This window comes from Manis pentadactyla, chromosome 5, assembly GCF_030020395.1.
Source record: "Manis pentadactyla isolate mManPen7 chromosome 5, mManPen7.hap1, whole genome shotgun sequence".
NCBI classification, from domain to species: domain Eukaryota; kingdom Metazoa; phylum Chordata; class Mammalia; order Pholidota; family Manidae; genus Manis; species Manis pentadactyla.
The window spans coordinates 169,003,092-169,019,172 of record NC_080023.1 but is presented as its reverse complement, the minus strand read 5'-3'; the positions used below and the strand labels follow the sequence as shown (position 1 = coordinate 169,019,172).

Sequence of the window (16,081 nt, the reverse complement as noted above, 5' to 3'; positions counted from 1 at the left end):
TGGGAGTGGGAGACAGCCTGGGGCTAGGGGACAACTGTGTTAAGGACTTTAGATCCACTTGGGGACATCTTTACAGTGAGTTTCACAGATGGACATGTCAAAAGACTTCTGCGTGGAGAACAGCCCGCAGGAGGAGACTGGGCTGCAGGGAGCTGCACCAGCCGGGAGAGGATGGCGGATCGGAGCAGCGGGGTCGGAGTGGGGAGTGGGGATGCGTGACTTTGCTTTATAGTTTGAGAGTAGAGTGGTGGGGATTTGCTGATGGACTGGAGCATGAGCAAGGGGGTCAAGCTAACCTGAGCAACGACAGGGTGGAGGGGCCTCTGCTGAACTGGGAGCGTGCGGAAGGAATAGCTAGTTCCCTCACAAACGTCACTCTCCAACCGTGCGCCCTTTGGGATGGGCAGCAGAAGCCTGAGCTAGATGGGCACCATTATGGAAAAATTAGGTCACTTTATACCCCCTGTTTTTAATAGCTTGGGGGGGCTCTGTGTAGCCATTGCTCTGCCTTTTGGGGGCCAAGTGGCTCTGCTGCAAGGTTTCAAATCTGCTAACTTTCTGTGAATTCTTGCGGTAAATCTCTTCCCTTCCTTTGGTCTCAGTTTCCTCATCTGTAAAATGGCACAAGACGAGACATGACTCGGGAGTCCTGGTTCTAAATTAAGCCACTTTTCATTCTTGGGCACGGACATCTGGGAGTGGAGCCCAGAGCACCACGGGCCCGAGGCTGGTGCAGCCTCTCTCTGCACCCTGTAGCTGTGTCGTCACGGAGAACGAGGAGATGGGCAGTTTTTCAAACTGTGGGTCACCACCCACCGGTGGGATAGGACATCTGTTCAGGGAGTTGTGAGCAGCGTTCAAACAAAATAATCCCAGAGAGGAGGAAGGACAAGAGTGCCTCAGATGTGGCAGGGTAAGAATTGTTTAGTGAAGCTTTTGTTTCAGTTGCAAGCAAATATTCTTGTAAGAGTAACTTCGAAACCCAGGTTTGGAAGTCGTAAGCCCATCTCACGCCCGGGCCTCTGGCTCGTGCTGCATGCCCTGGGCGAGCTGTGCTCTGAGCACCTGCACTGAAATCTTTCTGCTCTGATCTCTCTCTCTCCAAGGAATCTGGGATGAAGTGGCTTCACTTTCCTCCTGGTGAGGGAAGAAGGTTGCAGCTTGGGGTTTGGCTGGTGGGGACTTAAAAAGTAGACAGTAGGAGACAGCCCAACCCGTGACTGCTTGGCATGGGGAGTTCTGTTTTACAGGCTTAAAAAGACCCCTCCCTCCCCCCTTCTCTTTCCAGAAGAACCGAATGCACATAAGGTCGCCAGCCCACCCTCCGGACTTGCATACCCCGATGATGTCCTGGACTATGGCCTCAAGCCATACAGCCCCCTCCCCAGTCTCTCTGGCGAACCCCCCGGCCGGTTTGGGGAGCCGGATAGGGTAGGGCCCCAGAACTTTCTGAGCCCGGCCAAGCCAGCGGGGGCCTCGGGCCTGAGCCCTCGGATCGAGATCACTCCATCCCACGAACTGATGCAGGCAGGGGGGCCCCTCCGCACGAGAGACACCGGCCTCCTGGGGGAGCGGCCGCCCCTGCCGGGGATGGCTGCCAGCCCGAGGTTCACCCTGCCCGTGCCCGGCTTCGAGGGCTACCGCGAGCCACTTTGCTTGAGCCCCGCTAGCAGCGGCTCCTCTGCCAGCTTCATTTCCGACACCTTCTCCCCCTGCACCTCGCCCTGCGTCTCGCCCAATAACGGCGGGCCCGACGACCTGTGTCCCCAGTTTCAAAACATCCCTGCTCATTATTCCCCCAGAACCTCGCCAATAATGTCACCTCGAACCAGCCTCGCTGAGGACAGCTGCCTGGGCCGCCACTCGCCCGTGCCCCGTCCGGCCTCGCGCTCCTCGTCGCCTGGTGCCAAGCGGAGGCATTCGTGCGCAGGGCCCTTGGTTGCCCCGCTGCCCGGAGCCTCACCCCAGCGCTCCCGGAGCCCCTCGCCGCAGCCCCGCGACGACGGCGCCCCCGCTGTGTACCCCCCCACGGCTGGCTCTGCCGTCCTCATGGATGCCCTGAACAGCCTCGCCGCGGACTCGCCTTGCGGGATCCCCCCCAAGATGTGGAAGACCAGCCCCGACCCCTCGCCGGTGTCTGCCGCCCCGTCCAAGGCCGGCCTGCCCCGCCACATCTACCCGGCCGTGGAGTTCCTGGGGCCCTGCGAGCAGGAGGAGAGGAGGAACTCGGCCCCCGAGTCCATCTTGTTGGTGCCGCCATCGTGGCCCAAGCAGCTGGTGCCCGCCATCCCCATCTGCAGGTGAGTCGGGCTTTGGAAACGACCTATTCCATGGTTTGGTTTGAAAAGAAGGTTTTTTGGTTGTGAGCATGGGATTTAGAGTTGGGTGGGCTGGATTTAAATCTTGGCTCTCTACTTAATGGGCTGTGAAACCTTGAGAAGGAAGTTAAATTCTCTGAGCTTCAGTTTTCCCACCTTTAAAGTAGGTTCAAGTGTACCCAACTCACCAAATGCTGGTTTTGAGAATGCAGTCAGAGGGTGCATGTGATTGCTTGTAAGGCAACTGGCTGATTTGTTCACTTATTTAACAAGTATTTATCAAATGCCTGCTATGTGCCAGGCACTGCTATAGGGGCTGGGGAGACAGTGGTGAACAAAAATGAGCAAGAATTTCTGCCTTCATGTAGTTGACATTCTAGTGAATACAAAGCGAGCCTTAATTTGTGGAATTTACTACCTTATCATAGTATTGATGCTTGTTGGCACCTGCTGTGTGCCTCAGGATTGCAATCAGTGGTGTGGAGGCTCTAAAAAAGGAAAGTGTGAACCATAATCCTCAAGGAGCTTAAAATACCTGTAAGCTGAAGTGGTGCCGGAAGACAGCAGCATGTAGGCCTGAGAGTCTCTCAGGACTGGATTTAGTCCCAGTCCTGCCACTTACTAGCTGTGTGATCATGGGCATCTCTGGTGCTGCCATCCTGCTGTGCCCATGACAGATGTCACTAATCATACAGGACCGTCCTCCTCACTGAGCACCTTTCTGATGCCCTGCCCAGGGCAGACATTACTAATCAATCAGGAACCTCATTGAGCACTTTACTGGGCCTTGGTTCATTCCCTATAAGATGAGAATAATAAAAGTACCTACCTTATGGTGTTTTTCAAGGACTAGGTGAGATAATATATATCAGATTCTTGGCATAGACCTTGTTCAAAGTAAGAATGCAAAAAAGGGGGCAGCTGTTATTATAGGGGGGCCTTCTTCTTATAGGAGAAGCACTTTAGAAAGTGTTTCCTCGTTGACAAGCCTTGTGCTGGAAGATTGAGTCCCCAGTAGCCATTAGAGCAGCGATAGTGACAATAATAATCACCAATTTAAGGATGCTTACTGGATTTCTGTGTATTATTTCATTTAATTCTCAAATTAATCTAGTTGGTAGTATTATCTCTTATTGAAGTATTGTTGATAAACAATATTATATTGGTTTCAGGTATATAACATGATTGGTATTTCTAATCTTCATTTCGATGGCAAGAAAAATGAGACAGAGGTTAGAAGTGGATGATATACTGTTTTATTAGGTGAAGAATCTGAAGCCTTACGCTATTACCCATGTTTTCCCAAGGTTTTCAAAGTGTTGTTTGCTTTTAGCAAATGGACTCCTCTCATTTTCAAATAAAATATCAAAATAGATAAGGGTAGAGACATTTTGACTGATGTGGGGATGAGAGCGGCCAAGGGTGGCCTGTCTGCCAGGCCTTACTTACTCCCACACCAGACCAAAACGGGCCACAGGGTGCTTCCAGCCTGGCATTTCCCTCCAAGCAGGTTCTGAGAACACTGGTGTCATTGTAGGCCTGTCAGTGTTTCTTAAAAAAGGAATTTCTGGGTTTAACAGTTAAATAGATGCCTTTGTCCAGGAGCCGCTGTCAACTGTAGACAAAATGTACAGTGATTTCAAAGGCCGTTTGGCCACAGAGTTGAGTTCTATGACTGAAGTTTCACAGAGCCATAGGAAATGCTGGCCAAGACCAACCCCTGGTACAGGTTGAGAAATCTGGGCTCAGAGAAGTGAAGTGACGTGACTGTGATCGCACAGCTATTTATTGACTGAGTTGGAAACTGGAATTGAAGATTCTTGACTTCTGGTTCTTTCTGCTACAGATCAATTTCCAGAATGTGATTTATTTAATGATTGGGGAGGAACATGAATATAAAATATGATTGTGATGCACTTAATCTAAGAGTTTATTGTTCTTACAATCCTTCCCTCTCCATTCCGTGACTTGATCTGAAAGGTTCTGAATGTGTTAGAGTATTTTAGTCCTGAGCAAGTACCAATTCATGCCAGCCAATGAAATATTTGCAAGAATTTTCTCTAAGATTGAGATGATAGGGCATTTGGAGAAGTCTTATGATATTTATCTCATGGTGTGTGGAGCAAAGGGCTAGAATTCAAGTGCAGAATTTCAGACTAGCTCCAATGGTCTAATTAAGATTATATTTTAGTCATGGAAGACTTACTCTGGAACCAAACAAAATTTGAAGTTGGTAGTTAGGGACAGCCCACTGAATCTCCTTCTCGCTACATTTTTTGATACTTCAAAAGATATTAAAACGGGTGAAGTGATTTTTAAATGTATTTATTTTGCGAACTTAAAAAATTTAACTTGCATACATAGTGAAAGTAAGAGTATTTAACACATATGGCACTTTGGCTGCAGGACGAAGCTTGAAGGCACTTTGATAATGTAACTAAGATAGAAATAGAGGCACTTTGGACACCCTAAGACTCCAGGGTAACAGGGACTTCAGGAGGCAGTCTGGTTGGAAAGAAAACATGGATATTTGCTTGCATAGTGAGGATATAATTCTAAGTTGGATTGTACATTGAGTTGGACTCCAGCACTGATGGAGTTTACGGGGCTGCTACCCCCTCCACTCCCATGTTGGTACTGCGGTGATGGAGAAGAGATGGAATCGGTTTCATTGCAAATGTTTAACTAAGTCAAGTTAATGATGTTAGCTTCTAGCAGCTCTGGGCTTAGTGGAAAAGAATATCCTGATTGGGTTGATAATTTCTGCCATATGGGAAAAATAAGAACATAGCGACATGAATCCATGTACTTGAAACTTCAAAGCTACTTTGAATATACAGGGCTTTTTGAAATAAAACTGTTCATCCACTCATTCATTTATCCAATCAGCCACTCACCCACCCACTGAATATTCACTGAGAACCTATCAAATGTCAGACATTGTTCTAGATTCATTCCATAAATGGGACATTTGCTTGGACCTATTTTAAATAAATTAGTGAGCTCAAAGGTGGTATAGAGATGTGGATGAAGCACTAGACTGAGAATCAAGAGACATAAAGCAAAGCTTTGGCTGTGTCTTGCTCTGTGATCAGAGGAAAATGTCTTTGTTTTCTGAAGCTCTGAAGGAATGGTGTAGATAGATCATCAAGACCTCAGTCAACTCTTAAATGACATAATTCTAACTACGTATCAAGTACCTACGTATGGTTGAGAGACTGTAAGAAAATGCAACTTAATGCATGCCCTCTAAGATCTTAACAGTTTCAGATGTAAAGGCAGGTGTAACTAATATCATAATTAAGTCAGATCATCTACAGGAAATAACTGTTTTAAATATATAATATATGCAGGAAAAATAATTGTAGTTAATATGTATTGAGCCCTTACTGTGCTAAATTCTTTATATGAGTTCAGTATCCCTATTTCATAGTTGAGGAAACAAAGACCTAGAGAAGTAGAGGCATTTGCTCAAAGTCATACAGGCAGTTAGAAGTGGAATTGGGGCTTGAATTGGGTGTGTAACTCTAGTCATGTTCTTGACCTTTGCTCTTTATTTAATTTTAAGGGGTATGAATGGTTTGGTTCATCCATACCAAAACCAGACTTCTCTTTGTGGTTAGATGTACTACATTTGACCTGAAGTGGCTATAACTAGAAATGGCCTCTCCCTAAAATATACTTTTAATTGAGAGTAAGATATAGAAATAAGAGCTGAAACACCCTCAGATGATACCTAGTCCACTTGATATGTAGTTGTAGGAGACTGAACATAAGAGAGGTGAAATTATTTGCCTAAATTTACATGGCAAATTGGTGACGTACATGGGGCCCCTCATTTCCACTTGAGGTTTCCTTTTCCCACTTCCTTCTCTGGAAAAGGAAAAGAAAGATCGGGCATAGAGGTGTTTTTAGAGGCGGGAGATGGTTCTCTTTAAAATTCCCAGAGAAAAAGAAGTTATAGCAGTTAGAAACATGCTGTAACTAACATAAAAGGAAATTAGTTTCATAAATTGAGATGTCAGTCACACAGCCTTCATGAAAATGAAAGAGAAAATGATCTGTACCTTATGAAGAGACCTACCTATCATCTGTGAAAAACATGTATCTCCCAAAAGCCAGCATTTTATCCACATGCCCACTGGACATGATTTTCAGAAAAGGGGCCATTTACATTTATTGTACAGGCTAACTGGTTTTGATTTTTCGTACACACAACTGATTCTGTTTCCTCCTTCAGCATCCCAGTGACTGCATCCCTTCCTCCACTTGAGTGGCCACTCTCCCACCAGTCAGGCTCCTATGAGCTTCGGATTGAGGTGCAGCCCAAGCCACATCACCGGGCCCATTATGAGACAGAAGGCAGCCGAGGGGCTGTCAAAGCTCCAACCGGTGGCCATCCTGTTGTTCAGGTATGAACTTGAATTCTCTTCCTTTTGTATCTCTTGTTTGCCACTCCATGTTCTACTTCTGCTAAGTCACTGATGGTTGCTTGGTAGGTGCAGGTATGTGTCTCAGCCTCTTACTCCTTTGAGGGATGAAAAGTTTGAGATTGAATTAGTATCGGAAGCGAATTCAGCTACTCAGAAGCCAGAGAAGAAAGTCTTCCTGAGCTGGATAAGGATAGAAATGATATTCATGCTCAAGCTACTTCTCCCATTCTCTTTCTATCCAGAAACTACTAGCGTTTTGCAGAGGTTTGTGTATTGACAGAAATTTTCTAAAGCCATCATTTTGTGTTTGAATTTCAGATAAGAGTCCATTGAGGAAAATCAATATACTCTTGCAAAATACAGAAAAGTCAGAAAAACTTAAAAGTACCCATAAAATAACTATTAGCACTTTGATATAGTTCTTGTTGCCTTTTTTCTAACCACAAAAATGGCAATGTCTATTAATGTACATTTATATACTTGATGTTATAGTAGTTAGTACTCTGTTTTCTTTTTTTTTACTTTACACCATACTATGAGCATTTCCTCATGCTTTTTCTTAAACATTTTCTTTTATGTCTGTGGCTTTTGATTCAACTTCAGATTTTTTTTTCAAAATAAGTAGAGAACTGTGCTTTTTTTCCTCCAAAATGATTAGGATTAAAATATTCTTCTTGATTGTATAGTCTGGCCAGTCAGGAACTGGTACCTACCAATCAATTCAATTAATAGGAACCTTCACTACATTTACATTAATTTAACTTTTTTTTTTTTGGTATTTGCCTTAAAGAGGAAGTATTCTTCAAGAAATCTATGATAAGAATGAATCAGTTTGCAATGGAACCCTCTGAAGTAGTTGTTAAAAATGCATATTTTTGAGCATAACCTAAAAGTACTTAAATCAGAAGCTACCTGATCTGAATAGAGCTCAGACAAATAAATGAACAAAACCCCCATACCCAAAATTCTCCACAGGTGCTTTGGGTGTGCATACCTGGTTAAGGACTTTTATGATACTATAATATTAGGAACTTAGAAATCATGACAGTTGCTTTTTCCGACATTACAGCCATCTTGGGATCTGTTTCTAGTCATTGCTTTTTTACCTTGAACATGAGCCACATTTTCCTCTTTCTTCATCTGTGCAGTAATCGTTAACTATATTTTGACATTGTGGTGATAATCTCTACTGGACATTGTAGAGAGTCTGGATTTTGTTATCTTCCTCTAGTGGTAGTTCAGTTGCTGGCTGATCACTTTGAACTTGTGCAGATTTGATTTTAGACTTTGTTAGGGTAGATTTGTAAAAAGCCCAGGGTATTCGCCATGCCCTTCAACTTGATTGGACTTAGCCTTCAAAACTCCTTCCTTTGTGGATCTAGTTAAGGCTCCGTATTTGGATCCTGTTCAGGCGGGTCTAGAGCAGTCTCTACTGTAAGGCATGCCATTACTCCTGACAGGTAGCCTTTTTGGATGTTTGATGGAGAGATCACTCCACTCTGGTAGACTGGAATTCCAGTATGCCAGCCCAGTGCAACCTCTAGCCAGCAGCCTCTCTCTGGCCAACTCTACATGTTCTCTTTCTCTCTCCTTAGACAGCCTAGTCCTTGGCCAAGGACTTGGCGGGCTCTCCCACACTTTCCTCTCCTCTGATGCCTCAGATTCCAGCTGCTTCTGCAGGCTAGAACTCTGAACTCTGCGTTCTTAGCTCAGAAGGACCAGTATGCTCTGTTGGACTCTACTCTCTGCATGTGTGGAGGTGTCCCCAGGCAGAGAGTTGGAGTGAACATGGGCTCGCCACCTATGTCTCTTTTCCCTCATGGACCAGTCTTATTGCCTATTTTCTAATGCCTGAAAGCAGTTGGCTTACATACTTTTGCCCTGATTTATAAGTATTTTATGGTGGGAGGACTGGTCTAGTAGTATTTACTCCATCATGCCTGAAAACAACTTACTGGAAAAGAAAGAGTTTATATCATCATTGATCTAGGCTTATCTATTCTGGGATGGGAATCTCCTGGCTCAGGATGGTGTTAGTCTGTGTGCTGGAATCCAAGCCTTCAGGAGTAACAGAGACACTCATACAAAGAAGATTAGGAAAAGGAGCTGGTGTGGGGAGGCTCTTGGGGTATTGCATAAAACCAGGCTAGGAGATTCAACTCAAGGACCTAGGCTTAGGAAGTCACTGTCCAAGATTTATTTCTTTGCTCATTCAACCCATTCAACAGATGTACTCATTCTACATGTGTTTGTTGAACACTTACTTTTTGCCATATACTATGCTTGATACTGAAATACAATGAAGAATAAAAAGAAGTTATGATCTCTTTCTTCATGAAGCTCCTGGCCCGGGGAAAAGAGTCATTGACTAAATAATCGTGCAAACAATAAAATTACGAATGGTGGCAAGTGGCATGAAGGAACAGTGCATGGAGGAGAGTGTAGACGGGGAAGAGCATCTGCTAAGATTTCCCTGAGGAAGAGACTGAGGCTGAGGATGCATTGGGGGAACAGCAAGTGCAAATACCCAGAGGCAGAAGGAGCTGTGTCAGAGAAGCTCAAGGAGGCCAATGTGACTGCAGTGGGAAGGGCCAGAGGGGGAGGGAAGAGAAGTCGGAAGGGGCCAGAGCATGTAGGCCCTGGGTAGCCACAGAGAGAATTTGATTTGTATCCAGAGACGTGAAAAGCAGGAGAGAAACCTGATCTGATTTAGGCTTTGATAAGACCCCACTCCAATCACTCAGTTCAGGGTAGGAGCTGAGGGCAAGCGCTAGGAGGCCCTATCCGGGCTTTCTGTCCTTTCAGGGCTCTGTGGTGTCTTCACTCTCTCATCAGCACTACTATGTACCAGGAGAGGTTCTAGATCCTGGGATATGGTATGAACAAAACAGCCAGAAATCCTCACCCTCAGAAGCTTACAGCTTAGCAAGATGATAATAATAATGGCTAACATTTAGCAAGCATTTACTGTGTCAGACCTGAGTCAGACCCTGTTGTGCTGTATGTGTTGATTTATTTAATCCTCAGAAGACCGCTATGAGCAGGTCCCAGTTAGGTCAAGGAGATGCCAAGGAACTTGTTCAAGGTCATAGCTATTGAGTGGCGGACCTGAGATTCAGACCAGGAATCTGGCGCTACCTGCTGCACCACTTTCCTGATTTTCTACGTCTCTCTGCAGTCCCGCTTTCCCTGACTCCTCTGTTTCCCCTGACAGAGAAACCTGATGGAAAAATGCCCACATCTCCTGCCTATCCACTTGATATGTTATCCCAATCCTAGCCTCTCGCCAGCTCATGGGGGCCCAAATCCTGATTCCCAGGGAGATTCTAATTGACCCTTGTTGGGAAAGGCGCCACCCACTGATCCAGTTAGCTTGGCCAGAGAGGTCAAGCCATGTGTGGTGCTAGGCTCTGCTCACCCATTCACTGGGGGCTGGAGCCATGGAAAGTCCTAGAGAAAGGAATGGACTGGATGTGCCGTTCAGAGGACACCCACTATACTGCCCTTGAAGTCCGTGTTGCTCCTTTCAACAGCCCCCAAGCATCCAACCCCCTTCTTGCTTGTAAATTTGTAACCCATTGTATGATTTAAAATTTGTACCCATATTCTCAAAAGACACAAAGTAAAGTGTTTTTTTTTTTTTCTTAAATCATCTGAATAGATGGTGTTCTCTTCAAAACGAAATGGGCTAACCCCTGATTTTTTGCATAGGAAGTCAATTTTTCCTTTTTAAAACTTCTCTGTAAAATGAAGAAAAAAGGGGACTTTCAGAAGACAATTGCTCTCAACCTTTAAGTAGGTGTGAAAACCCCTTTCAAAATCTGAAGGGTTGCCCTTTCATTCCCAGAAGAACAATGACACCCTGTTGCGTACCCTGCCTCGATGCTTCTGCTGGTTTCTCCCTTGATCTCTGGCTCTCTCTTTATCTCTACATCTGTTTCTATTTCTGTGTTCTACCCTGGCTCTTTCCCCCCTGCCTCATGGTCCCCACCCTTCTCTTTTTTATTTGCCACACTATAATACTTCTATTTTTCTTTTTTGCATGCCTAGTGGTTTTGTGCTCTTCTTAATATGAAAATAAAATGAGCACAAGACCATTTTAAATTGGTCTTTCTTTAAATATAAAATTTTAAATCTTAAGCATATGCCATTTTCAGCCGTTTTGTTTCTATTTTTTTTTTCTCTTGAATGTCACTTGGTCTTGGGAGAGAGTTTGTTCCAAACCTTAAATTCTTTTCAGATCTCATAACTCACTCATTTGATGGATATTTGGTTGAGGACCTGCTGTGCGCCAGGTGCTCGGCTCCAATAAGATAAGAATGGATGAGGTGGACATGCTCCTGCCTGCATGGAACTCAGGGGCGCAGGGGCACAAAGGAGACCAGGGTGGTTTGGTGGGACTGTTGCTGAGTGTGGAGAGTCAGGGAGGCCAGATGAGGGTGCTCTGGGATGATCCGTGGCTGATACGGAGCTCATCTGTTGGACTTGCAACCTGGGGGTAATGGCTTCAGCAAACAAGCCATGCGGGGAGGGCACTTAGTCCACCTGCTTTAGGGGGAGGGTCTCACTGAGGATGTGACTTACCAGCTGGGACCTGCAGCAGGTGATGGAGCCGACAAAGTGAGGAATGATCCCCCCTCTCTCTCTCCCTCTTTGGTAGTGATGGGAGAGTGTTCTGTGCGCAGGGCCCTGCACACCCCTCGGTCCTGGGGCTGGGAAGAACTTGGTGTGCCCGTGGAGCCCCAGGAGGGCCAGCGCACTTGAGTTTTGCTGGGAGGATGGTGGGTTGGCAGGGCCAGGCCATGCAGTGCTCATAGGCCAGGTGAGGAGGGAGGGTTTTATTCCAGGGCAAGGGGAGAGGAGGGATGGGTTTTGAGTAGGGGAGGTGATTCTGATTTAGTATGTTTGGGGTCACTTGGGCTTCTCTCCAGGGAAAGAGGAGGGTGGAGCCTAGGGACTTGGTGCGAGCTTCCACGTGGGAGGTGGAGGGCACCTGGGGGAAGGATAGAGGGCACCTGGGAGGTGGAGGGCACCTGGGGGAAGCATAGAGGGCGGTGTCATTTGCCACATGGGAAGACTTGGGGAAGAAATTGTTTCCTTAGGGGGAGATTACAAGTTCAGTTTGGGGTGCGGGAAGTAGGAAAAGCTTGTGAAGCATCCAAGCAAAGATATCAAGGAGGCAGTTGGATATATGGGCCTGGAGCTGGAATTGGGGGCCAGACTTGGCCTGTGGAATGGCAAAGGGCCACATGTGCCATCACTGGAGAGCTTAGTGATGATTCTGCACCCTCAGTGGAATGTGCATCTCTCCCGAAACAATGGACGAGGGGAGAACCAAGGAAGAGTTGGAGAAATAGGGCTGTAAACTGACAAGCTTGAGGCAGCCAGGCAATGAAAGGAAATGACTGAATTGGCCAAAAGTGAGGGAACAATAGGGAGTGGTGGAGAGTAGGACCCAGCAGAGTGTGTGCCTCGTTTCAAGGAGGCAGCCACTGTTCAGTCCCCACTGGTTGTGCCCTCTGGGAATGTGGGTCTAAGTGTTGCCAGGTTTTCACTTTTTTTTTTTCAAGAGAAGCTAGGAATCTGAATTTTTACGTGAAATTTCTCCTTACTAAGTTTTGCAATGAATCTACCTTTGGGTTAAATTTGGCTCAAGGCAAGTTATCTTCAAATTTGTATCCTTTGGGGTAAATAAGAACTGAGGTACTTCCAGATACCAAATAGAAAAGAAGATAAGAGAGGGTATATTTCTGTGATTTCTAAGAATTGTCTGGTTAGGAAAGGAGTGATGTTAGCAGCCAGGCCCAGGCAGTTTCTCCAGTAAAGCTCAAAATCCCATTGAAAGAGCACAAGCTTGTGGTTCTTTCTGAGAAGCCAGGGGCTCTTAATTCTTTGGCCTGACTTTGACATGTAGGGATAAGATGAGACTCACCTCAAAGGAGCCGTACGCCTTTCGGTGGAACTCGGCCATCATTCCCTCCTTCTATGTCAGGACAGAGTGCAGTGGCCCTTCGGTGGACAGAACTTCCATTCAGAGGCAGCTTTGCAAGGTTGGGCTTTAAGCATTTCTATAGCTTTTCAGTTTATGGGCTCTAATAATACCCCAGTTGAGCATGGCCTGTGTAATGCCATTGTCACTTACCCTTCCCTGCCTGCTTCCAGACCCTTTAACCATATTCCTGCAGAGAAATTCCTGGTAGAGGACACTATGTTAGATTCCTTACATACGTGTGTGCTGGCACCTTCAAAAAAGGCTATTCTTACCACTCTCTGAGACATGTGTTCAACTGAATGATCAGAAAGCCATTCTTTAAGTGAAAAAGTAATCAAAATGTAACAGTGTTTAACCATAGTACACACCTCCAAAGATAATGCTCTTCATTCTTTCAAACAGATGTTCAGACATATGGAAAAAACATGGGTAGTTCCTTGAGGAGAAATCCTTACACATGCAGAAAGCTGGTCTCTATTTCATCCCTGGTAACAGTAATGATCTTGGAAGGGAGAAGAATGGCTGCTGGGTGGGGCCCCAGCTGTGTACCTGTCCCCACATCCCCCGCCTCCTGCCCCCCAATTCTAGGGGCCGGTAAAACCTCCCAGCTTTCATCTCATAAAATGGATTACGGGACAGTGATTTTCACCCTTGTTGGATTTCAGCTTTTATACTATCTGCAACTCACTTTAAATTAGATCTGAGAGGGAAGAAAGAAGCCAGATGGGGCTTTCTCCTTACCCGGCAGAGCTGCAGTCGTGACAGTAAACAGCCGTCCTCCTGTGGCTGGCCGGCCATGTTGACTTCTATTGGACTAATAGAACTGTGTGCTTGGTGAGCCCCCTACCCCTGCCCCCCAGCTTTTAAAACATGAAACAGGAAGCAGGGCTTGCTGATGCTAATTTGTCTTGATCAGGGCTGCTGCGTTTGCTCCCATGGGAGGTCCAATCAGACCCTCTGGGGAGAAAAGGGAAAAGAGGAGTAGAAGGGTGATCAGTGGCTCAGGCTTCTGAGCAGGAGAGTGTGTTCTGAGATCACTGGGGGCTCCTTTGCTCTTTCATTCATTTGTCTGAAATATTTGCCAAGCATTTTCGATATGCTAGGCACTGTTCCAGGGGCTAGGAATATGGCCGTGAACAAAACAGACAAAAATTCCCGCTCCCCTGGAGCTGACGTTCTGGCTGCAGGGAGATAAACAATAAATCTAATAAATAGGAAAATTCAATAGTATGTTGGAAGGTGATAAGTACTGTGGGAAAAACTGCCGGGGCAAGGGGAATTGGGAGTGGCCAGGCAGGCCTTCCTGAGAAGGGATTTCGGCAAAGGAGATGAAGGGGTCAAAGGTACAGGCATCTGGGGATGAGCGCCCCCAGCCAAGGGGACATCCAGGGCCACGGCAGGCGTGGCCTAGGAACAGAGAGGCACTCCGGCTGGGAAGAGCAGGGGCAGCCGGGACAGACCGGTAGGAAATGGAGCCCAGAGGAAGGGTGGATTTGGGCTTCGCACCCCGTTAGAGGGCTCTTACTCCTGGTGATCTGGGAGCCAGTGGGGATGGAGTGTGCCGTAGGTACCAGCGGATCCCTCTGCCGCTGCGCAGGGGAGACTGGACTGGGGGGCAGGGAGAAGCAGGGAGACAGGTGAGGAGCTGCTGCAGTGAGCGCTGCAGTGAGTCCCCAGGGTTGAGTGACTCTGCCCATCCCCATGGAAATGCCTCCTGTTTTCAGAGGAAGACGTCCAGGGTGGCTTAACCCAGACTTTTCATTTACAGTGCCAAGGCCGACTTTAGGAGTCATCCTCGAACCCTCTCCTTGTCCATACCGGTCTCTTGATCATAACCCTGGCCATTAACTTAAAAGCTTTTAAAAAGTATAGTGCATACCAAGTGGGCCAGCTGTTGCCCCCGTGTGTTACTTCGGCTGAAGCTGGAGGGGTCAAAGAGGCCTTGTGGAAGAACCGAGACTGGTGCTGAGCAGGTGGAGAAGAGAGGAGAGGTGTCTGGGGCAGGGCTGGCGCAGGCAAAGGTGCGGAGTGATGAGTGGGTGTGCGTTTGGATGGTGCCACGTGCTCACATGCCTTCCTGCCAAAGACACACCCATGGGAAGCACGAGGGGCCTTTAGTTCACAGTAGAAGTTCACAGCATGAAGGAGCATCAATAAAACCATGCCCCCAAACATAGGCAGGAAACAGAAAGCTTCCAGAATCTTGGAGAAACAATTGTTCCAAAAGGAGAAATTAATTCTGAGGCTTGCAATATGGCTGGCAGCCAGTGGGACCATAGAGAGGGAACTTCGTCGGTCCCAAAAACAAGTTTCTGGGTCCCTCCTATGGGCTAGGCACTGTGGCATAACTGAGAGCTACACTTTTCTGAGCACTTACTGTGTACTTTCCTTAGAGTGACGTGCTTAATCTTGCAGCAATGCCATGGACTGTACGCGGTAGGGTTACTGCCTTTATTTTACAATCAAGGAAACTGGGACATAGAGAGATTAAGCAACTTGCCTAATGTCACCCAGCTGGTGAGAGGTGGCATTGATTTGGACACAGGCTGTCTGAAGCCAGAGCCTACACTTAATCATCTGTCTTTGCTGCCTCTAGAAGTGGAAAGAGCAGGTTGTCTGGGGCAAAGCAGTCCTAGCGTTCACTGGCTTTGGGACTCTGGGTAACCGGCTGGGCTGCAGTTTCTTCCCTTAGGAAGTGATGAAGACCTTCATCTTTCGGATTGTTTTGTCAAGGAGCATTAGGATTCTAAACAAAAGTGCCAAGTGTGATCTTTGGCACAAAGCAGGCATTTGCTCTGTTTATTTATTTATTTTTGTTGTTGTTGTGAAATATAGTGATTGACGTAGACTTGGGATCTTTTGAGCTCTTCTAGCCTAAGATTAGATCCTGGTGCCTGTTCAGGCCTTTTCTGGTTGAATTAATCAAATCTGAGACTAATCTAGGATATTGTGAGCACTCTGAGGGTTGTTTATTTGCACATTGTTTGTTACGTGTATGATCTTACTTCATCCTTGCAGCCACACGGGACACTGGGGCTGTTCTGACCCCCAGTGCTCCTGTGGAGGAGGCATGGGGGGCACCAGCATCACTTACCTACAGTCAGGCATCTGTCAGCTCTGGCCCCTGACCTTGGTATTTACCTTCTGGGTTCTTGTCTTTCTACACACCCATTCATTCATCCGTCACCTGCTCCCAGGCGGCTGCGCTTCAGGCCCCAGTGCAGAGTGCTCCAGCTGGGGGTTATGTGCAAGTGAGATGCGACAGGGCTTATGAAAGCCTCGTCTGCAGAGCTTTGCCAGTGCGTGGCTGGCAGGGTGATTTGAGCAACAGACCCAGT

The 16,081-nt window shown here is 46.7% G+C and overlaps 1 protein-coding gene across 5 annotated transcripts in view; it reads left to right on the top strand.

Moving 5' to 3' along the window:
• NFATC2 (nuclear factor of activated T cells 2) overlaps positions 1–16,081 on the top strand; it is a 147,130-nt gene that overhangs the window by 31,480 nt on the left and 99,569 nt on the right. For 3 of the 5 annotated variants that reach the window (XM_057503087.1, XM_057503085.1, XM_057503086.1), the window contains exons 2-3: positions 1,289–2,300; positions 6,559–6,730. In XM_057503087.1, the coding sequence (XP_057359070.1) occupies positions 1,289–2,300; positions 6,559–6,730 (1,184 nt within the window). The remainder of the gene's footprint in view (positions 1–1,288; positions 2,301–6,558; positions 6,731–16,081) is intronic. The other 2 variants (XM_057503088.1, XM_057503089.1) reach the window with 1 other exon arrangement.